The sequence below is a fragment of the Pelophylax lessonae genome (assembly GCF_965119305.1).
Source record: "Pelophylax lessonae genome assembly, chromosome: 1".
In the NCBI taxonomy this organism is placed as follows: Eukaryota; Metazoa; Chordata; class Amphibia; order Anura; family Ranidae; genus Pelophylax; species Pelophylax lessonae.
Window position 1 is genome coordinate 511,650,805 of NC_138768.1, and position 24,906 is coordinate 511,675,710.

Consider the following 24,906-nt stretch of genomic DNA (forward strand, 5'->3'; position numbering starts at 1 on the left):
ACCCCTTTCCGGATAAGGGTGACACCAAGTCCCAAACAATCTTACCGCTGCTCCCTATGTAGTCTGGGCAGTTCGGGGGCTCCACAGTGCTATCTTTTCCCTCATAGACACGGAAATTAACTGTATAGCCTGTGGCCCTGTCACAGAGCTTATACAACTTGACCCCGTATCTGGCACGCTTGCTGGGGAGGTACTGTTTGATAGCAAGACGGCCAGTAAATTTAATCAGGGACTCGTCAATGCAGACAACTTGTTCGGGGGTAAACAAGGCTGCAAACCGCTGATTGAAGTGGTCTATGAGGGGCCGAATTTTGTGGAGCCGATCGTATGCAGGGTCTCCCCGAGGACGACAGATTTCATTGTCGCTGAAATGCATAAATCGCAGAATTTGCTCGTATCTCCCCCTGGACATGGAGGCAGAGTACATGCGCATATGGTGAGCTGGGCTAGTGGACCAATATAGCCGCAATTCACTTTGTTTAGTTATGCCCATGTGGAGGGAAAGGCCCAGAAAGATCTTAAATTCGGAAACCGTTATAGGATTCCAGCCGAATCGTCTGGCAAGGTGCGAATTTGGGTTGGCGGCGATAAATTGTTGAGCATATAAATTTGATTGATCCACAATAGATCTGAAAAGATCTTCCGTGAAGAACAGCTCAAAAAAGTTCAGGGGCGTAAAACCAGCTGTCTCCACGTGGATTCCAGGTTGGGCGGTGAATGGGGGAAGTACTGGCGCTGTAGAATCAGTGGGTTGCCAATTGGGATATGCCAGCGCATCAGGGAGGGCACTATGGGCTCTACGGGCCTGTCTTCGAATACGCGGTGGCTGCGGGCCACTACTTGTGCTAGCCACCGCACCAGCTTCAACTGCACTTAGGGGACTCGCCACGTCACCAGGTCTTACTGCAGTGCTGGTTGTACTAGGTCCAGGTTGTACTAGGCCGCTGGCGCTTGCCAGGTCGCCAGAAGGATGAGCGGCACTAGTACCCACACTCTGCTCCATACGAGCACCCTGCGATTCCTGCATTTCAACAACACCAGAATGGGGTCGGGTACGCCTGGGTCTAACAGGGACCCATCTGTCGTCGGAGCTGTCTGTCAGGGAGCCGCTGCTGTCATCTGGTTCGTATACTGACCCTGATTCTGCCGGTGAGGCTTCCCCATCGCTCTCACCTGACATGGTCATCATACTGTAAATAGCTTCATCACTGTACGAACGTTTAGACATTTTGGTAACTAAATTTACCCGTACAGTGATGCGACTCACAGGTAATAAAAGCACCTGGTTGTCGAAGACTATTTCAAGCGCTACCAAAAAAACTGCTAATGCTAGCAGGGATCAGGCCTGACTCTGCTAACACAGCGGTTTTGTGTCTTGTGTTTTTTGTAAGTGACAGTAATCTATTGATTACTACACTTACCTGGGTGAAAGGGTTAAACGCAGGTGCTGGCCGGAATCAGTGCTGATCGTGCAAACACCGCGTTTTGGGAACCCTAAACTATGGGGGCGCTAGTATAGCTCTGATCAGATCAGATATTGATCTGTTCAAACACTATACTAGAAATGGAAGTGTAGGTGCGTGCGTGGTGATCAAGGGGTTACTTCTAAACTATGCGCCGGGGATCTGGGGGGGGGTGGCGGGGACCCTAAACCTCCTTTGGGAAAGAAACTAGCTAGCTAGCGCAACCTCAAGTCACAATGACACCAATACAAAATACAGTAAAAACAGTATATTATGTGTGTATTAGTGCTAATGTGACAGAGGGTGTAGGGGTTAACGGGATGTGATCAGGGGGGGATCAGGGGTTTAAATCTTTATTGGAAGGGACTGGCGGGTATCCTACGGATAAAAGAAACGGTGGCAAGCGCTAAACCTGGTCACAAGTCACACTTATACGGGTATATAGAAAATGCTATATACTGTATACAGTGTGCGTTGTGGCAGGGGGTGTAGGGGTGATCAGGGGGGGATCAGGGGTTTAAATCTTTATTGGAAGGGACTGGCGGGTATCCTAAGGATAAAAGGAACGGTGGCAAGCGCTAAACCTGGTCACAAGTCACACTTATACGGGTATATAGAAAATGCTATATACTGTATACAGTGTGCATTGTGGCAGGGGGTGTAGGGGTGATCAGGGGGGGATCAGGGGATTAAATCTTTATTGGGCGGGTGGCGGGGACCCTAAACCTCCTTGGGACACAAACTTAGTCGCCTGCGCTAATTCTGATCACAATCACACTAATACAAAAATACAAAAACACAGTATATTACGTTTGTATTAGTGCTGATGTGACAGAGGGTGTAGGGGTTAACTAGCGGTGATCAGGGGGGGGTCAGGGGAGATCAGGGACTCAAATCTTTATTAGGGGGGGGTGGCGGGTAATTCAAGTGGAAAAAAGGGGGTCGCAAGCGCTAGACCTGACCACAAATCACACTTATACGGGTATATAGCAAAATGCTATATACTGTATACGGTGTGTGTTATGGCAGGGGGTGTAGGGGTGATCAGGGGGGGGTTAGGGGCTTAAATCTTTATTGGGCGGGTGGCGGGGACCCTAAACCTTCTTGGGACAGAAACTTAGTCGCCTGCGCTAATTCTGATCACAATCACACTAATACAAAAATACAATAACACCGTATATTGCGTTTGTATTAGTGCTGATGTGACAGAGGGTGTAGGGGTTAACGGCGGTGATCAGGGGGGGGTCAGGGGAGATCAGTGGGTTAAATCTTTATTAGGGGGGGGTGGGGGGTAATTTGAGTGGAAAAGGGGGGGTCGCAAGGGCTACACCTGTTCACAAATCACACTTATACAGGTATATAGGTATATACTATATGCTGTATATAGTGTGTGTTGTGTCAGGTGCTGTAGGGGTTAATTGGGGGGGCGATCGGGGGTGAAATGTGCCTATCTAAGTGTGTATGTACGTGCTTGGTGCTGTACTTACAATTAGATGTGCTCTCCTCTCACGCTGGATCCGAAAAGACCGTTGGGAGGGGAGGGCACATCTCCTCTAAGCCTGTGTTTACATTTCACAGGCTTAGAGGGAGATCTGATTGGGCAGGACCGATCAACAGGTCCAGACCAAAAATGATTGGCCTGGACCTGATGACTGATCGGTTCTGAACCCAATCGAGTCATCGGCGGGACCGCGGGTGCGCGCGCGCGCGCGCGCCAGAGCGGCGAAGGCTAGTGACGTACCGCTACGTCACTCTGCCTGGCCGGGGCTGACCGCCGCAGTATATAGTCGTGCGGCGGTCGGCAACCGGTTAAAGCTAGTCATACATGGATCAAAATTTGACCAAATTTCAATCCATGCATGATCGCACCCATTTATGAGAAGTTGATCTATTGATCAACTTTTTTCCTGAACTGGATTGTTGGAAAATTTTCACTCGATCAGTGCATTCAGTCAATTGGATGCAGTGCTGATCAGTGTATTCTGATTCTGGGGGAGTTCCACCGTCCCTCAAATGTATGGATGGGGAAACCTGCTTAGTTTTTGTCGCTCAACCCACTAGCTGATCAAAAAAGAATGATCCATGTATGGCCAGCCTAAGACGCAGACTCCTTTTGTAAACACCTTTTTATAAAGAACACAAATTCTCTCATTCTCCAGTGTAATTAAGAAAACCTTCTTTTCTAATCCGTTCTACCATTTAGGCAATTGAGCCCCGGTTCACACTAGGGCGACCTGTGAGGCGACCTGGTCGCCGCAGGTCGCCTCCCATAGGGAAGCTACGGACCCGTTCTAATAGGAGCGACACAAGTCGCTCCGACCTAGAAAAAGGGTCCGGAGCTTCTTTGGGGCGACCAGGAGGCGACCGCCATAGACTTCAATGTTATGAAGTCTGTGGCGGCCGCTCCGAGGTCGCGGCGCGCTGCTCGCACCGCGATCTCGGAGGTCGCCCCTGAAAGTAGCGTCGCGCCAGTGTGAACCGGCGCTGACAACCTTGAAAACCTAAAATTAATTTCAGTATTGCACTAAATACAGGTAGTTAACGACTGTTTCCATATCAGATCTCATAAGCTACATACTGTTTGTTTTGGTTCTGGAAGAAAATATATCCAACGATGGCCTCAAAAAGAGTCTAAAGCTGGTCATCATACGCTATAAAATGTTTTTCATTTTAAGAACTTTCATTGAGTTTTGCAGTCATTAGTCGGGGGTCAACTCAACGTTTGTTTTCTACTGCAGTGACAAGAAAATTTTGAAGGAAAAGGACTAAAATTTTTCTCAAATTCATTTCATTGGCGGGATTTCAGGATGACTTGTTAATTGTTGTAATTCCTATACCTTTCATCTGATTTGGATGTAAATGCCCTCAAATTAAAGCTGAAAGTCTGCAGTTAAAGAACATCTTGTTTGTTTCATTTCAAATCCATTGTGATGGCATATAGAGCCATAAAGATTAGAATTGTGTCGTTGTCCCAATCTTTATGAACCTGACTGTAAATACTGTATGTAATTGTCATAACCAGTTCTTAAAAAATATCTTAATACCTGGGGGGAGGGGGGTTTGCTTTTATTCCCCTCTAAACCAGTTTCCCTGGCTTATGCTCCAATAACATACATGCATGCCCATGGAATCTAGTGTAATCTTCCCACCATCTTTCTTTCTGTCATCAGGAGCCGGCCTTCTCCTTTGGGTTCTTGAAGCTGGCTCCTGATGATGCATTGATAGGTCCACCCTCCTCCTCCAGCTGCTTGTCTGTAAGCTGATGCCTCCTTGGAAACCTGATGTGGATATTGCTGGTGGCTACTTGGGAGAGGAACACGTCATTTTCACTTAGGCAAAACATTAATTCAGAAAATAAAATCCACAAGATGGAGGGGAGTGGGGGATAGGTGACAATATGGAAGTTCTTTTTGGGGGAAGAAGGTACGCTTTCAAGTGAATCTTCAATTGGACAATGGTGTGTAAGGTAGCTAAGGAGAGTGCAGTGATTTTGCGTTGAAGACACTATTGTTGACTTGGAGCAGTGTCCGTATTAGCGTACTATGCTCTCCCTGGGTTTTGCACTATACTAGTAGTAATTTCTGGCATGTTCTGTAAAATACTGTTGTCCTGTAATACTACATTATGCAGAATTGTCTAGTGGCATTTTTTTTTTTTTCTAGACATATGATTCCTGGGTGGATCTAATCGGGCCACTTGTGTGAAAGGATCCAGTTTAAGGAACAGTTAAATGTAAACGTAGTCATATCGTGTGTTTTAAAGAGGAAGTAAAGTCTTCCGTTTTTTTTTTTTTTTTTTTTTTCTTCTTTGCAAAGTAAATGCATAATGTGCTAGTATTCATCGCATACTAGCACATTCTGTGACACTTGCCTGCAAACGAAGCCTGCGTTGTCCCCGCTGGCGGCCACATCCATTTTCACCTGTTTTCCTTCCGGGTATGTGGACTCCGGCTGTATCACTGGCCAGAGCCAAGTGACCTCACTCCCCCGCATGCGCGCGGGTCCTGCCGGTTACGGCACAGGGCTCTGACGTAACAGCACGGGCAGCCGTTTCTTCAGAGCACCTGCGCCGATCACGTCATCAGCTGCATGCAATTTAAATATCTCCTAAACGGTGCAAGTTAAGGAGATATTTACAGTACCTATAGGTAAGCTGCCTTATAGGCTTGCCTATAGGTACCAATTATTATAAAGGTGGGTTTATAACCACTTTAACGTCATCTGAGCAGCTGGGTTATGGTGCTTTTCCACTGCATGGAACCGACCGGTTCGGCTTGTTTTTGCGCTTTTCCACTGCATGGTACCGCATGGTACGGTGCTGGAACGGTTTGGTACGGTACGGCGGCGCTTTTCCACTACATGGAACCGAATGGTACGGCTCGCTTAAACAGTACCACCTCGGTTGTGGTTCCAAGAGGGCCGTACTGGTACCATATCCCACAATCCTTTGCATGCAGCCTTGACTTTTTGTCACTACTAGCCACTGATTGGTCAGAAAATCGTTGTTCTCCCACCCACTTTACTTCAGTGGCAAAGCGAACCGTTCCAAAACCGTACAGAGCCAAGCAGGGCCCGAGTGGAGCCGAGCCGGTACTTGCAGTGGAAAAGTGCCATTAGGCCGGCTATACATGGAGCAGATATTTTTCCTGCAATTTACTTGATTCCCCCATCAACACAGACAGTGTTGACAGGGGAATCCCTAATGCCAAGCAATTGTCTTGTCCCAGCGGGGGAAGCCGTCCCTGCTGGGAGAAGATAGTGATCGATCAACTTGGTACATTCAGCCTGCCCATTAATGGTTCAAATCTTGGTCAGTTCCTGCAGAACTGGCTGAGATTCGAACCGTGTATGGCTGGACTTAAGCCTTGTACACCCTATGAGATTATCAGGCAAATAATCGTCCATTTTCTGTTGCATGTTATTATCCTATCATAAGTGAATAGGTTACGCACTGTACAAAAATTATTGTACGACAAAGTACAACTTCGGAAGTAATGTTGAAGTGTTTTGTAATGTATTCTTTCATTTCCGAGCATGCGTAGTCTCTATTACGAGATTCTTGGGGGGGGGGGGGGGGGCGAAAACTACCAAATGAAAATCTGACGTGTTCACTTACAATAAATATTTTATAGCTTGCACCTTTAGTTTTTGTTGTTTAAAAAGTCGGAATTGGCTGTCGAAAGCACTATTTGGACAGTGAGATAATCGGTCAATTGGTCGTACGAATCTTGCTTCTGATTTTCTTGTGTGTACTGACCTTTAGAGACTGAAATCTGTTAATATAATTTGAAATATTAACCAGTTCTGGCCCACCTGCCGCAGTTTTACGTCGGTACTTTGACGTTAAATATCGTGGTTATGGCAGCAGATAGCTGCCATAAGCCCGGTATTTTCCTTACAGGGCAGGCGGTACTCTCACATAAGTGGTCTCAGCTGCGGATTCGCTGCAGGATCACTTTTAAGGGTGGCACCCCTCCCACCACTTTCCGGTCGTTTTCCCCGCTTACCGGAAGCAGAGAAAATTATCCAGTCTGTCCATGTCCCAGGCAGGAAGTCGAGGGAGGGCGAGATGGCCACCACTCAACTCTTTGGTCTTTGAGGACCAGTGCGACGTCGGGCTGAAAAAAAGACGACTTTTTTTTTTTCTTTAAAGTGTACAGTATCTCACAAAAGTGAGTACACCCCTCACATTTTTGGAAATATTTTATTATATCTTTTCATGTGACAACACTGAAGAAATGACACTTTGCTACAGTGTAAAGTAGTGAGTGTACAGCTTGTATGGCCTAGTTTTGTATGACCTAGGCTTTAAGAAGATTGCCAAGACCCTGAAACAAAGCTGCAGCACGGTGGCCAAGACAATACAGCGGTTTAACAGGACAGGTTCCACTTGGAACAGGTATCGCCGTAGTCGACCAAAGAGGTTGAGTGCACATGCTCAGTGTCATATCCAGTGGTTGTCTTTGGGACATAGATGTATGAGTGCTGCCAGCATTGCTGCAGAGGTTGAAGGGGTGGGGGGGGGGGTCAGCCTGTCAGTGCTCAGACCATACACCGCACACTGCATCAAATTGCATGGCTGTCGTCCCAGAAGAAAGCCTCTTCTAAAGATGATGCACAAGAAAGCCCGGAAACAGTTTTGCTGAAGACAAACAGATTAAGGACATGGATTGCTGGAACCATGTCCTGTGGTCTGATGAGACCAAGATAAAATTATTTTGGTTCAAATGGTGTCAAGCGTGTGTGGGGGCAACCAGGTGAGGAGTACAAAGACAAGTGTAACTTGCCTACAGTCCAAGAATGGTGGGTGGAGTGTCATGGTCTGGGGCTGCCGGCACTGGGGAGCTACAGTTCATTGAGGGAACCATGAATGCCAACATGTACTGTGACATACTGAAGCAGAGCATGATCCCCTCCCTTCAGAGACTGAGCCACAGGGCAGTATTCCAACAATACGACCTCAAACGCACATCCAAGATGACCACTGCCTTGCTAAAGAAGCTGAGGGTAAAGGTGATGGACTGGCCAAGCATGTCTCCAGACCTAAACCCTATTGAGCATCTGTGGGGCATCCTCAAATAGTAGGTGGAGGAGCGCAAGGTCTACAACATCCACCAGCTCCGTGATGTCGTCATGGAGGAGTGGAAGAGGACTCCAGTGGCAACCTGTGAAGCTCTGGTGAACTCCATGCCCAAGAGGGTTAAGCCATTTCTGGAAAATATTGGTGGCCACACAATATTTACCCTTTTGGCCCTATTTGGATGTTTTCACTTAGAGGTGTACTCACTTTTTCTGCAGGCGGTTTAGACATTAATGGCTGTGTTACAAACAATTCAGCCAAGCGCTCACTCCGAAGGGAAAGACTGGCGTGTTGCTCTCCTCAGGCAGGGGACTCCCAACATGGGTGCATGAAAGAAAAGAAAAAGGAGGCGCAAACACCTAGTGCATTACCTGTGGTCACCGTTGATAACATTTTTAATAAAATGCCAAATGCATACTCAGACAAGAAGAGTGTTAAAATCGTGTTACAAGAATCCACCACACATGAACTGGAACATGTCCTTGTAGATAGGACCGCTAACGCGTTTCGGGAGTTAAGCTCCCTTCATCAGAGCATGCATTTGGCATTTTATTAAAAATTTTAGAAACGGCGATGGGTAATGCACTAGCTGTGTGTTTGTTGTTTTGAGGGGACAGCAAATTTACACTGTTATACAAGCTGTACACTCACTACTTTACATTGTAGCAAAGTGTCATTTCTTCAGTGCTATCACATGAAAAGATATAATAAAATATTTACAAAAATGTGAGGGGTGTACTCACTTTTTTGAGATCTGAGGTCTTTTTGACCTTTTGCACAGGTTTAAAGCATGAAATGTTGTGTATCTATTTACTCGGCATAACATTCTTTCACATTATAGAAAACATTGGGCTAACTTTACTGTTCTTTCTTTAATTCCAAAAGGCGTTTTTTTTTTTTTTTGTCAAAATTGCGTTTAAGACCGTTGCGCAAATAAAATGTGACATAAAGTATTGCAACGATCTCCAATTTTATTCTTTAGGGTCTCTGCTAAAAAAAAAATAATAATAATAATTTTTGGGGGTTCTAAGTAATTTTCTAGCAAAAAAAATACTGATTTTAACTTCTTAACAATAAGTGTCAGACATAGGCCTGGTCCTTAAGTGGTTATAGTTTCTGTTCTGTTTCTATCCTAAAATAGCTAAAAAAAAGTTTATGCAATGTCCAAAGAATTCTTTAAAAGCATTTTCATGGGTAGTTATGCAAAATATATGGAGCTAAGTATTTTGAATACTTTTGACTTTAAGCAAACGTGTAAAATTTTTAAAGGCCAATGAAGTGTTCATAGACCTAGACAACACATGTTGGCTCCAGGAGTTTTTTTTTTTTTTTTTTTTTTTTTAGACCGGCGGACTGCCGCCTCTCTAGAGAGCCATTTCTCACATACTTTTGTTGTCAAAGTATGAACTTGTAAAGGCAGTTGGAAATGAAACGTTCTATCATCAGTTAGAAGGCAGACAAAATGTGATGAGCATTTCATGCTGGTTAGCACGGATGGTATAGAGCAGCCTCTACGACTAGTCTCTGCAGGCATGCCAGGCATTTTCCTGTTCCTCAGCCTTCCCATACTGCCTTTTACCTTATAAGGCAAATCCCTCACACACTGAGCCCACAATGTATAAAGGAAAAAGGTGGAGTTCCCATGACGTATAGCACTTATCTTTTCCTCCGCTCTACTCGTCTACTCAGCCAGTTTCTCACACTTATTTCATTCTCGTTTCATACATTAAAATGCTTTGCCACTTATGTTATACACGGTGTGTAATCTTCATTACGCCTCAGGAACACAGCTCTTTGTTTTAATCCCGTGCCCTGTCTTTCCAGCAGATGCGCAGAAATGGGATAACTTTAACAATACAAAGCACATCCGGGAATTCTCGCTTTTATTTTATGTCTTTTCACTTTTCATGGATGAAAACCAGACCATTCAGGACCTGTACCCTCTTTTTTTCCTTCAGACAAATATAAATGCAGTTGATGCATTAACATGCATCATGTTGTCATGTCCTAACATGACAGTGTATAATTACATTACATCATTTATTCAGCAAGGTAAAAAAAACTACCACTTACACACATTCACATAATACTATCTGTATCTTCTAGCCTAGTACACATGGGCCGAATGTCAGGCGGCATTGGCCGGTTCAATAGAAACCGGCTGACATTTGGCCTGCGTGTACTGCAGCTGGTCTGACAGAAGCCTTCTGTCGAAGGGGCATGACCAACAAAGGTCTGCCGTCCGGCTCCTGATCAGCGCTTTCAGCCAATGTCTGGGGGCTCGGACCAGAGTGTTCTGGCCCGGGGGGTTGTCCCCCTGCCAGAACACAATAGAACAGCAGTGGAGATCACTGTACTAACATCAGATTTTTAGTACAGCGGCTCTGACCTGAGCTGTTGGTTTTTATTTGTTTTTTTTCGTGCAGCCGGATGGGTTGAAGGGGAAAAAAAAAACTAGGCTTTACTCAGATTACCCTGTCTACCTGCTTGGAGAGTGAACCGAAGGTGACTGGTCAGCCTGACAAGTCGCGGTCCATTCAGTGCTACGGGAACCGTTCTAATAGGAGCGACTCAAGTCGCTCCGACTTAGAAAGTAGTTCCTGTACTACTTCGGGGCGACATCGGAGCGACTTGCATTGACATTCATTATATGAAATCCATGCAAGTCGCGCCGAAGACGCGGTGCATGCGACTTCACTGGTCGCCCCCGAAGCCGTGCATTGCTAGTGTGACCTGGCACTTACACTCGTACTCAACGGCAGGCCTAACTAATTGCTAATATTAACCTGGAGGAGGTTCGAGGGTCGATCTTGTCTTGGCAAGTGGTTAAGACCCCAGTTGTAAGTCTGCCCAGTGAATTTTATTCCCAATATGAAGATCTTCACATCTATGCTCCAGCTGTTCGATTCTCCAGGTTTTTTTTTCCCTAAGTCAAAATCTGAGGCAGTGATTGTGCTGGTGCCCAAGCTGGAAAATAACTAGACCATTGTGCTTTATATTAACCAGTTTACCTACTAAACATAAGTTCACGACAACACAAGGACTAGGGTTGTTGGCTTCTGATGCCGAAAAAGCATTTCACTCATTGAAGTAGGACCTACCTGTGGGCAGTGCATAGAAGTACATCCCATCATATAATTTTGTATTTGGACCAAAGATTATTATAAATTTGCTGCAAAAATTGTACACTGCACCCAAGGTAGTAATTTGTACTTCTGCCACTCTTTCTTACTGTTATCTTACAGAGAGGTTGTGGCAATAAGCCTCTCCTAGCTTATTTGTCTTGGCATTGTAACTCGTGGTTCTCCTGCACTCCTCCCCACTGTAGAGCAACTTCGGCTGGAGGAACGATTGTGGCTTTATGCTAATGACTCCTTTCTCTATTTAAAGAATGCAGGAACCTCTCTTTAAGCCACGCTAGATTTATTTATTACTGTTGGATACTTCCCATGTATAGTTAATAACCAGTCCAAATCCATCCCATTAGCTTTGATGTCAGGCAATTTGACATTGGGGAGCCCTTCCCCTCTTCAGCAGGGGGAGCATTTTAGGTATCTGGATATCAATGTGAACAGTGATGTACTTTCTTTAAAACTGGGTGCTCCTCTTGGAAAGGACTCCCTCCTCCCCCCCCCCCCCCCTGCATTTATGGGATGAATTAGTTTGCCAAAAATTGTATTGCTCCTCCAACTTTTATATGTCTCTATACCATGCAAGGTGTGGATCCCTAAAATGATCTTTTATAGAAGATTAATGTATCTCCAACCTAATTTGGGCTGGGAACCCACCCAGAACAGTGTTTGTTCACATTACACCTGCCCATGGAGAAAGGTGGGTCTTGCCCTCACCAGCTTCCATGTTTATTATAGGTCCTCAGTTCCGGTGATGGTAATATAGTGGTTTGTGCAACCTAGGGATAATACAACCCTGCAGTTGGAGGCAGCTGTTTTGAGCTCCCTCCCAAAACTTAGCAATCTGGTCTGTAGAGGCATCAAGGCATATCCAACCACACCGACACTTACAAAAATTGCCCTTCGAGCATGGAAAACGGCAACACACAAACTCCTCCAACTTAATCAGCGGTCCCCTTTTAAGCCATTAGGGGCAGTCCTAACCTGCCCTTGTTTTGATCGATACCTGACCCTCAATCGTGGACATGATGTGGTGTAGAAACATTACAGAACCTTATACACAATGAGGCCATTCCAACCTTTCAGGACCCTAAATTTAAATAGGATTCATCCAGCCAGATGCTTTTTCTTTCAAGAAATTTTTTATTAGAGAATAACAAAGACAAGCATCAATAGAAATGATACAATAATGGAAACGATTCTATAACAAATAATGGTCGAAAAACATAGGCATTTTCGTCAAGTGGGCTTCTGGCAATCCATGCAATTATTACATCGAGAGTTTAATCGTGAGAAAAATAGTCAAACCTTTGCACTAAAATAAACCAAAGGGAGGTCATCATCCAGTGGGTTCAGGGGGTTGCCCCCGTAAAAGTAGAGCACCACCCCCAAGACACCCCGAAGGGGAGCATACTGTGTCTTGGAGGAGGCGCTCCACAAGTCAATTACGTAATTGTGCGGTGAGCCAGATGCTTTTTCATACCTTTTTTTTTTTTTTTTTTTTTCACTTTACTTTTTGTTTTTCAACTGCACCATGAAGCACAACCTATTACCCCTCAGGCAAACCCAGTGGAGCGAGTGTTGATAAGTAGGGGCTTTATAAAACATCTCTATTCTTTTTACTTATGTCTACTTTGCTTTGACTCACCCAAACTAATTTGTTTATGATCTTGGTGACAGACCTACCTGATCTAGACAAATGAGGTTTAAGAGGGCTGTCTGGGGAGATGCTCCAAACATGTAGTATATACGGTTTCAAACCAAGTTTATACTACATCGCACAGAGGCTACATGGAAATTACCCCCAATTACACCCCACGTGTCCAAGATATAAGTGTCTTCTGTGATTAACTCTTAAATGCAACTTAACTTACAGCTGAGCCCTTCTTTGGCTCTGCTAGGTGTGCATGTAGATGAACAACTGCCTCATCCCACTCAGCTACTGAGATTCTATTTTTTGTACTATGCTAGTAGAGAAACGACTCCAGTCTTAGATGCTCCCACAGCTGGCTTCGTGCGAGTCTACCTTCTTGCTTCTGGGCTTTTTTTGTATAAGTTCAATAACATGTGCAGAAATTGCCCTTGGAAGTTTGGTGGCATATGGTCACAATGGATTGGTCATTCCCAAAGAAAAACTAAAGTGCATTTTCAATTTTATTTTATTTTTTCCCTAAAAGTCATTTTTTTATTTTATTTTCTATGTTGAATAATATGCATATGATAACACAGGCTGTGTAATGACATATTTTAGGTATTTGATTAAAATCTAGAAAGTATACATTAATGCTTTTTTTTTCTGTATTTCAGGCTGAAGGAGAAGTAGCTGCCTTGAACCGTCGAATCCAGCTTGTAGAAGAGGAGTTGGATAGAGCTCAGGAACGTCTAGCTACAGCTTTACAGAAACTGGAAGAAGCAGAAAAGGCAGCTGATGAGAGCGAGAGGTATTTATAAAATACTTTATTTAATACATGTTTCTAGTCTGGGCATGTGTGTGTGATACTGTTCTTATTTCTAGCAAGCAACGCCAAAGTGCTTATAAAATGCCATCATCACAATTAAATGGTAGTCAGGAAAATGTAGCGCAGTCAGGGCTGCTGTTAGAAATCGCGGGGCCCCATACAGACTAACTGGCAGGGCCCCCCCAAGAAAATTTTAAAGATATATTTAGCTAAAATCACTATTGGCAGACACAAATATAACATAACTTGCATAATTCCTGCTAAATCTAAAAAATAACTATGTTTAATAAAAAAGATGATGAGATGAGAAAAATATACAGGCTGGGCAGTTGGAGCTCAGTGATCAGAGAGACAGAGAGAGAGAAACAAAGTTACAATTTACAAATAAACTCCTGAGCAGAGATAAGTGCTGGGAGGGGGGGGGGCACACAAGGGAGGAGGATTAGTGAGGGACAACTGTCTTTCTCAACAGATAAAAGCTGATAGCAGGGAGAGGGACAGATCAGATTCAGGTGATGGAGGAAGATTTCTGTATTTGTTATACATCACTAATCCCCCTCTCTATGTGGGCCCTCCTGTGTGCTCGGGCCCCCTACAAGAGGGCTGGTGGTCCCCCCCCCCCCTATCAGCGGCCCTGAGCGCAGTACTCAGCATTGAAACCTTGTAAAGCTGGAGTTCAGGGACCAGATCTTCCAATAAACACTGTTGTGTGTGCAGCTTGCTAGTTCTTTGTGATTGTTTTCTTCTTTAGTCCAAAAACTTTCTAAAAAGTTAAATCCACCCGACTGTGGTAGGGACAGTGAAGTATTCATTTTGCAGGGACTACTTTTCGAAGGTTGTTTACTTATTGAAGCTTTGCTGAATTTGCTGGTGCTGTGTAAATAACAAAAATCAACACCTAACAGCTGAACAAATTTGTAGACCTTTCCTTTTCTTTTTTCACACTTGTGAAAACTAATGCAGAAACAAGTGACTTATTCTTTGCAGGCAGACTGCTAATATAGGTTTACATTTAAAGCTAACAGTTAACTGATTGCTGTGGACTAGATCAACAGATGAGACTTTTTTTTTTTAGTGTTGGGAGACCACCGTGTCTGTCATTGGGTCCTATTGTAGCATGTTTGTTGTAAGGGTAAGAAAGGTTTAGCTGAAAGACAATTTCTGGGAAAATATTCTCACTCTCTTCGCAATTCATTCGAACCAAAAGCTGTCTGCTAAAGTGGATGACAGTACTTGGAGTTCATTCATTCACAGGGCACTGAATGAATTGCACTGCCATTGGGCCAGAGCCCTGCACGGCTACTCTGTTTATAAATTTGTGAGAACAGGTGTGGGGAGAAGATCCCCTGTCCGCAGTCACACTGGGTATTTGGAGGAAGAGATAGCAGGACCTGGAACATGTCCCACCCTAAATACAGGTGGAACATGCAACATGTTCCAAAAGGGGAACTTTATCCTTTTAAGGTAAGTATTTTGTATGAGGTGTGTTGTCGGTTTTTTTTTTTTTTTCCCCGCCAAAAACAAATTTTTTTTTTTTTTTTTTTTTGTTTCAGCTTACCATTTTCTTAAATGTGGTGGCTGCATTCTTTTTTTATAGGCTTTTTTTCTTTGTTTACCTTGTTAGTCTAAATAAAACACTCCTGGAGTGATTGGCTGTGCACACTCTAATGGCTCTTTTCCACTGCATGTACCGGCTCGGCTCTACTCGGCCCTGCTTGGCCAGGTTTGCTTTTCCACTGCTGGTACCGCATGGTACGGTGTTGGAACGGTTCGGTGCGGTATGGTTTGCTTTTCCACTAAAGTAGTACTTTAGTGGGTGGGATTCTCTGACCAATCAGTGGCTAGTAGTGACTGCATGCAAAGGATTGTGGGATATGGTACCGGGTATGGTACCTCTTGGAACCACAATCGAGGTGGTACTGTTTTTGAGAGCCGTACCGTTCGGTTCCATGCAGCGGAAAAGCGCCACCGTACCGAACCGTTCCTACACCGTACCATGTGGTACCAGCAGTGAAAAAGCACAAAAGCAAACCGAACCGTTCGGTTCCATGCAGTGGAAAAGTTTCTACTGAGCGGAATGGTTCGGGTTGGTACAGTTTGAAAGGGTTATAATGGTACGGCCTATTCAGGTGAGCGTTTCCACTGCAAGTCCGGACTATTATCTGGACTGAGATTTTTGTTTGACGTGAGCATTGACATTTTCCTGTCCGCCAATCAGTGGAATGTCTCGTATGACACCAGTAGCTCCGCCCTAACCGTACCTTACCATTTCCTATGGCCCTACATCTGAAGGAGGACCAGGAATGGTGCGGTTTGGTTCGGTTGTATGGGCCACCTTCATAAAGGAAACACTCAAAATAGCGTACCGAACCGATCCGCTCAGTGGAAACAAGGCATAATACACTGCTCAAAACAATTAACCACTTGCCGACTGCCTAACGCCGATCTACGTCGGCAGTCAGCCCCTCACAGGCAAAGTGACGTAGGGCTACGTCACTAGCTTGTGAGGGTCTAGGGAGCGAGCGCGCGCCCCCGGAGGCGCGCTCCCGCGTGGTCACGGACCCCCCCCGCGCGTGTGACCAGCGGACCCGATGTCCGCCGGTCACTCGGCGATCGGCGGGGGAGAGGGAGAATGTCAGGCAGCTTGTGTAAACAAGCCACCTGTCATTCTCCTTGCTGTTAGGATACTGATCACTCGGATCTAGTATGTAGATCCGTTGATCAGTGTCCATACAGCTCAAGCCCCAGCCAATCACAGTAGAAAGCACGCCCCTAGGGATACACACAGCCCCTCCCTCCCAAATAAAGTTAACCCCTTCACTACCAGTGTATTTTTACAGTAACAGTGCATATATATAGCACTGATTACTGTAGAAATGTCACTGGTAACCCCAAAAGTGTCACAAATGTCAGTCAAGGGTCCGATCTGTCCGCCCCAATGTCGCAGTACCGCAAAAAAAATCGCAGATCGCCGCCATTACACGTTAAAAAAAAAAACAACAAAAATGACAGAAATCTTTCCCTTTGTTAGTAAACGCAATAACTTTTGCGCAAACCAATCAAAATACGCTTTTTGCGATTTTTTTTTTTTTTTTTTTTACCAAACATAGGTAGCATAAAACAAATTGGCCGAAAAAGTAAAAAAATTTTGATTTTTTAATTTTTTTTTGGGGGAATTTCATATAAAAAAATGTGAAAAATATTGCTATTTTTGCAAAATTGACGCTCTTTTTTTGTTTATAGCGCGTGATCAAAAAAATCGCACAGGTGATCAAATACCACCAAAAGAAAGCTCTGTTTGTGGGAAAAAAAGGATGCCAAATTCGTTTAGGTACAGCGTCGCACGACCGCGCAATTGTCCGTTAAAGTCACGCAGTGCCGAATCGCAAAATACCCCCTGGTCGGAATGGGGGTAAAATCTTCCGGGGCTTAAGTGGTTAAAGGAACATTTTTCAATCAGAGTAAAGCATCAAGTAATTAAAATCCTGGGATATTGATCTGGTCAATTAAGTAGCGGAGGGGGTTGTTAATCAGTTTCAGCTGCTTTGGTGGTAATGAAATTAACAGGTGCACTAGTTGGGCCCTGTGCTCACTGCCCAGCACCATGGAGCTCGATTGGCATTTGCCATTGAACACCAGAATTAGCAGGTCTGCCACTGGTGCCCTGTGCTTTTCACAGATGAGCAGGTTCACCCTGAGCACATGTGACAGACGTGAAAAGGTCTGGGGAAGCTGCGGAGAACGTTATGCTGCCTGTAGCAATAAGCACGACTGGTTTGGTAGTGGGTCAGTAATGGTCTGGCCTGGCATATCCATGGAGAAATGCACAGACTTCTACAGGCTAGACAATGGCACCTTGACTGCCATTAGGAATCGGGATGGAATCCTTGGACCCATTGTCAGACCCTATGCTGGTGCAGTGGGTCCCGGGTTCCTCCTGGTGCACGACAATGCCTGGCCTTCTGAGTCAAGAGTATGCAGCCAGTTCCTGGAGAATGAAGGAATTGATACAATTGAATGGCCCCTACGATCGACTGACCTAAATCCAATAGAAGACCTCTGGGACATTATGTTTTGGTCCATCCGACGCCGCCGGGTTGCACCTTGGTCTTTTTAGGAGCTCAGTGATGCCCTGGTCCAGATCTGGGAGATAATACCCCCAGGACACGAACCGTCCTCTCATTTGGAGCATGCCCCGACGTTGTCAGGCATGCATACAAGCACATTGGGGCTATACAGACTGCGTACCATTTTGAGTTGCTGCAATGAAATTTCGGCAAAATGAACAAGCCTGCTGCATCATTTTTTTTACTTTGATTTTTGGGGGTGTCTTGGAATTCAGCCCTCTGTAGGGTGATCATTTTCATTTCCATCAAACCTTGTGGCATAATTCTTTCCTAACACATTACCCAATCCATATCAGTATAGATATATAGCATGATATTTTTCCCCATTTAGATCTGATGCGTTTTCAAAGTGTTCCTTTTTTTTATCCAATTTTTTTGAGCAGTGTATATCAATGGAGGAGACGTGGTTGTCCCCCCGATTTGGACTACAAATATGGCCTCCTTTCATTATCTTTATTACACGGGGGGATTTGTAGTTTACAAAAGATGGCTTGAAAAGAAAAATAATATTGAGATTTTAGTTTACAGAAAATCATAAGGAAACTACAGTTCTGAAAACTAAAATTAATGCAGCCACCACTCCATAAGCGGTAATAAGCACATTTTTCATTCTTGTGTTTAGATATAGTTTAAGGCTCCCATATAGAAATGAAATTCCTGTCATTGTTTTAACCAGTAACCCAATATTAAATCAAAGGACAGGAAATCATTATACTGACCTCCGCATTACATACAGAGCAAGAGAGCTAAAAAGACCCGCTTATTATATAAATTGAGTAAACCTAAAAAATGCCAATCTACACAGATCTGGAGAACACCAGCAATTGCATTTGCATCTTAGTTGGCTGTTTAGCAGAATATTGCATAATCCATATACAGTTGTGCTCATAGGTTTACATACCTTGGTCGAATTTATGATTTCTTGGCCATTTTTCAGAGAATATGAATAACACAAAAACTTTTCTTTCACTCATGGATAGTGTTTGGCTGAAGCCATTTATTATCAATCAACTGTGTTTACTCTTTTTAAATCCGAATGACAACAGAAATGACCCAAATGACCCTGATCAAAAGTTTACATACCCCAGTTAATAATACCGTGTATTGCCCCCTTTATTATCAATGACAGCTTGAAGTCTTCTGTGGCATTTGTGGATGAGGCTCTTTATCTTCTCAGATGGTAAAGCTGCCCATTCTTCCTGGCACAAAGCCTCCAATTCCAGTAAATTATTGGGTTGTCTTGCATGAAAAGCACGTTTTGAGATCTCCCCAGAGTGGCTCAATGATATTGAGGTCAGGAGACTGAAATGGCCACTCCAGAACCTTCACTTTATTCTTCTGTAGCCAATGACAGGTTAACTTGGCTTTGTGTTCAGGATCATTGTCCTGTTGGAATGTCCAAGTACTTCCCATGCGCAGCTTCCGGGCTGATGAATGCAAATTTTCCTCCAGAATTTTTTTGATAGCATACTGCATTCATCTTGCCATCAATTCTGACCAATTTCCTGTCCCTCTTTCTAGCTCACACATCCCCAAAACATCAGCGATCCACCTCCGTGTTTCACAGTAGGAATGGTGTACCTTCATCATAGGCCTTGTTGACTCCTCTCCAAATGTAGCGTTTATGGTTGTGGCCAAAAAGCTCAATTTTGGTCTCATCACTCCAAATGACTGTGCCAGAAGGATTAAGGCTTGTCTCTGTGCTGTTTGGCATATTGTAAGCTGGATACTTTGTGGCATTTGCGTAGTAATTGCTTTCTTCTGGAGACTCGACCATGCAGCCCATCTTTCTTCAAGTGCCTCCTTATTGTGCATCTTGAAACAGCCACACCACATGTTTTCAGAGAGTCCTGTATTTCACCTGAAGTTATATGTGGGTTTTCTTTGCATCCCGAACAATTTTCCTGGCAGTTGTGGCTGAAATTTTAGTTGGTCTACCTGACCATGGTTTGGTTTCAACAGAACCCCTTATTTTCCACTTCTTGATTAGAGTATAAACACTGCTGATTGGCATTTTCAATTCCTTGGATATCTTTTTATATCCATTTACTGTTTTATACAGTTCAACTATGTTTTCCCGCAGATCCTTTGACAATTCTTTTGCTTTCCCCATGACTCAGAATCCAGAAATGTCAGTGCAGCAGTGGATGAAAAATGCAAGGGTCTGTCAGGAGTCCAGAAACTCATTTGACCTTTTATACACACACACACACACACACACACCAATTACAAGCAAACAGATCACAGGTGAGGATGGCTACCTTTAATAGCCATTCAAACCCCTTTGTGTCAACTTGTGTGCATGTCATCAGGCCAAAATCACCAGGGTATGTAAACTTTTGATCAGGGTCATTTAGGTATTTTCTGTTATTGTGATTTAAAAAGAGTAAACAAAGTTTATTGATAAATGGCTTAAGCCAAACACTAACCATGAGTGTAAGGGTCCTTTCACACGGCCGCTCCGTGTGTCCGCAAATCATCCAATCCGTTTGCGGATGATTTGCGGACATAATGTAAGTGGCACTGCGGGTGTCAGCGGAATACCATCCGCTGACACCCGATTTTCCTCCTGTCAGTTCTGTTCCGTTTTTTGGAACGGAACAGAACCCCATTTTTCCTTCCGTGTAAAAAACGGAAAGGAAGGAAAATCGGATGTCAGCGGTGTCATCCGCTGACATCCGCAGTGCCATATACTTACATTATGTCCGCATATCATCCGCAAACGGATGGGATGATATGCGGGCACATGGAGCGGATGACAGAAATGTCATCCGCTCCGTGGAAAAAAAAAGTCCCGCAGCGGACCTTTCACACGGAGCGGCCGTGTGAAAGGAGCCAAAGAAAAGTTTTTGTGTTTATTTATATTCTCTAAATAATGGCCAAAAAATCACAAATTCTGCCAGGGTAGATACAACATAAGGAAGATCTGTCAGTGATATGCCATTTACCCCATTCACAAAAAAATAGGTTTATTCCTATTTACTACTTTCATTGAATAGCCCTTTTGATTGTAGAGTGTAGCGCCCTGATACAGCTGGTTTTGCAGGATTATTGTCAGCACTGTTACACTAAGATGTACTTGGAGCCCTCTGAATGTAAAATGTTGATGTGCACTCAAAGGTTTAGTTGCATTTAATTTTTTTTTCTTTTTTTAGTATGTAATATTAAAGGCAGATTTTTTTTTTTTTTTTTTTTAAATAGAAAACATGCCATGCTCTGCAGTAGTTTTGCACAGAGCACCCCGATCTTCCCCTTCTTGGGTCCCCCTGCTGGCTCTTCTAGCTCTTCCCTCCTGCCTATTGCCCCCATAGCAAGCGGCTTGCAATGGGGAACCTTTAACAGTCTTGCTCCCGAGGTCCTGCTCAACTTTGAGTGTGGCTCTGCCCCTCCCTGCTCTCTTCTCATTGCCTCACAGGCTGTGATTGACAGTAGTGGGAGCCAAGGACTCCCGTTGAGGTCTCAGCCAATGAAGAGGAAGAGACCTGGGAGAGCTGCTGCTCTTATGCACATCGATGGATTGAGATGGGATTCAGGTAAGCTTTAGGGGGGATGGGGGGGCAGCAGAAGGATTTTTACCTTAATGCATGGAATGTATAAAGGTGAAAAACCTTGGACCTTTACAACCACTTTAAATTTAACTCTTTTAGTGGCTGGTGACAAAGTTCACACATCAGTCCCAGATGGGGGAAAAAAAAAGCTTGGAGAAGTTAGTTTTGCAATCCTGTGACCCTGATTTAGCAGGCCAAAGAAACCTTGAGGCTTTACAACCACTTTTAATACATAACTTTAGTGAGAGAGATGAGGCATCCCCTTTGACCTCTGGAGAATGGGAGGAGGTGGTCAAAATCTCTCCTTACATAATACACCAACTGAAAGATTAATTGAAAAAAGTTGATTCACTTTAAATCTATCTAGCTATCTTTTATAATATTTTTTATTTCAGGTTCTTGTATAGCGCTGTCAATTTACGCAGTGCTTTACATATACATTGCACATTCACATCAGTCCCTGCCCCCAAGGAGCTTACAATCTAAGGTCCCTAACTCGCATTCATACATACATAGTAGGGCCAATTTTATACAGGATCCAATTAACCTACCAGCATGTCTTTGGAGGGTGGGAGGAAACCCACGCAGGTACAGGGAGAACATGCAAACTCCAGGCAGGCAGTGTCGTGGTTGGGATTCGAACCAGCGACCCTCTTGCTGCTAGGTGAAAGTGCTAACCACTACACCACTGTGCCCTACAAAGGTTGCTTTGCATGGGTAGATTAAACCTTTAATATTTTGGGAACGTTTAATCAGATACATTTATGCAGTACCGGCAACAGCACATTGTTCAAATGCGTTTCCATTTCCCAAGTGTTGTAATCATGTAGCATGTATTTTGGGAGTTGTAAATGAATTCAAAGAAAATATTATTGCACTTTTATTATTATTATTATTCAGGATTTATGTTTACTTTACAACATAGTTTATGTCTTCTCTTTTATTATGCTAGGAAATCCATTGTAATGAACTGGAACCAAACCCGCTCATTAACAATAATGAATGGATTTCACTAATAAAAAAAAAAAAACACTTTTGAGCAAGGAACTTTGTATCTCACATTAACAACAATGTCAGAGGGGTGTGGGGTAGTGAGTCCCCGCCCCGCTGTCAGAATACAATAGCACAGCAGTAGAGATCCCTGCATCACACATTGTTTGTGTTGATGTAGGAATCTTATCAATTTTGTATACCCTGCTTTAGTAGTTCAATAAGATTTGCACCCAATGATTTTTCTAAAACTTAGATGTTTGAATTGTTTTCCAAGATTTTGTGGCTTTGATTTTAAATTCTATTGTTTAGAACAACTTGATGGCTTCTGGTATCCATGTTCATGGTTTTGGTATTGACTCTGCCTCTATCCTTCTCTTTTAGATTTACTAAAAAAAAAATAAATAAATAAAAAACTGTTGCATATGTCTGTTACAGAGATCTGAGTTAAGTAGTTTAGCAAAACAATGAGCAGAGCTGACCATGCTCAGTGCACAAAAAAATGTTTTGTCTGCCCACTACAGGTCTTTGGAGCTAAATGCATTTCTGGCACATTAGCAGGCATTTTTCTGTCCTTGCAGAGTCTTTAAAGTGATCGTAAACACTCATTGGACACTTGTACCTGCAGCTATGCTTATAATAAAGTTGTTACTGGCACATGCACCCTAAGGGAACAGCATACTCGTGCGGTTCCTTCAGAGCTCCATGCCACAGCCGAGACTCGTACGCACATGCGTGGGAGTGACCTCATCGCTGCTCTGACCATTGAAGCGACCAGAGCCTTGAAAGGAAGACTGGGAGAAGATGGAAGCCCTGTCAGCGGTGACAGCATGCAGCTGGAGGGCTTCATTTCAAGGCAAGTCTTTCATAATGTGCTTGTATTTGATGCATACCAGCACATTATAACATTACCTTGCAGGAAGAAGGTGTGCTTTTATTTTGCCTTGACGCACTTCTTAACTGCAAATGTATTGGCTTGCTTGGGGTTCAGCTTTACCAGTACTGCTTGTATAATGCGTTTTGGATTTAAAACTGTAATCATCTGTTAAGTATCAATTTAATTTGCTTTTCTTTCTCCATTTCAGAGGTATGAAGGTAATAGAGAACAGAGCAATGAAGGATGAAGAAAAAATGGAAATTCAAGAAATGCAACTCAAAGAAGCCAAACACATTGCAGAGGAAGCAGATCGCAAATATGAGGAGGTGAGAAAGTCTAATTGTTGGGAGAGACAAGATGCTGGTAGCCTTAATTGCTTTAGAAGCTACAAAAACGAAATCTTACACTTTATGTGAATTGTTCAAATAGGCAGAACAATCACAGCACAGCAGGGCACAGTTTGGTTTTATCCTGTTTATTACTATAAATTGTCCAGCCTCAACCAAGCTTGTATACAAGTATATGTTCCACTCACAGTTAAATAATATTCCCATCCTGTAGAGTTTTTTATATTTTTCCTTACCTTGTGAATCAAGTATTACTAGCCCTCGGGGGGGGGGGGGGGGGACCAGGTGCCGGGGGCCGCTAAACCAGCACTGCAGATGGATGGTCCTTCTCTGGCCAGTCCCCTTCTGTCCCCTTGCAATGGTGTCACTCCTCTTCTGGATCCCGAGAGGAGGCGGTCACTGGACATCCAATAGGAAGTGTCCACATCACATTTTTTTTTTTTTTTCTTAATACCGCCAGGAATTGGTTAGAGTGGAGTGAAAGGGGGGATAGTTTTATCCCAGAGATGGACTTTAAAGAAATGCTTTGACAAAGATATAGTTCTAACAAGAACTCCTTAAAGTGACCCTATTGCCATACTTTTTTAATTTAAACAATGCACCCTACAGTAAAAGATCAATACCACTCCGGTGGGTGGTGCCTCCAATCATTTGCTGTATTAAAGACCTATAGCCACTAAAGAACCACACTTGGGACAATTTGGATGCCTGGCCCGCTCTGCACCAGTTCCTTCCACAAGCCTCTTTTTCCTATAGGACACAGTAGCAATGTAGGATCAGACCACAATGATCAGGGGGAAGCAGGGATCAGACATCCTGAAAATGTATTAGATGCAGGAGATTTTCTTTATTAAAATAAAAAAAAAAAAGTGGAGTTGCCCTAGCCCAGTGATGGCGAACCTTGGCACCCCAGATATTTTTGGAACTACATTTCCCATGATGCTCATGCACTCTGCAGTGTAGTTGAGCATCATTGGAAATGTAGTTCCAAAACATCTGGGGTGCCAGGGTTCGCCATCACTGCCCTAGCCTAAAGAAATCTGACATGCTTTGCCTCCTTCAGAAACATTAATTAAAGGATAACTGAACTATTTTCCCGCCCTTACATTTGTACCTGCAGGACAGCAAGTGAAGTGTAATGGATAAACCAATAACAAAAAATGAACAGATGATTTAGTTACATAAATAAATTCCAAAACTGGGGGGAAAAGTTTTTTTGGTATTGGATATACTTTAGGCTTTTCTATGCAGTACAATTATCCTCCTTGTCTTGGCCCCATAGTGAAGTAGACAAACTATCCCCTGCCCCAGATAATATACATCCCTTGATCTCACTTGCAATTTTCACCTCCTGGAAGCCAAAATCTTAATGACAGCTTGAAAGA

At 43.7% G+C, this 24,906-nt stretch overlaps 1 protein-coding gene across 4 annotated transcripts in view; it reads left to right on the forward strand.

The window, feature by feature from the left end:
- The window catches only part of TPM4 (tropomyosin 4), a 152,558-nt gene that overhangs the window by 109,847 nt on the left and 17,805 nt on the right, over positions 1 to 24,906 (forward strand). For all 4 annotated transcript variants that reach the window (XM_082259961.1, XM_082259960.1, XM_082259962.1 and 1 more), the window contains 2 exons: positions 13,481 to 13,614; positions 23,383 to 23,500. In XM_082259961.1, coding sequence (XP_082116087.1) covers positions 13,481 to 13,614; positions 23,383 to 23,500 — 252 coding nt within the window. The remainder of the gene's footprint in view (positions 1 to 13,480; positions 13,615 to 23,382; positions 23,501 to 24,906) is intronic.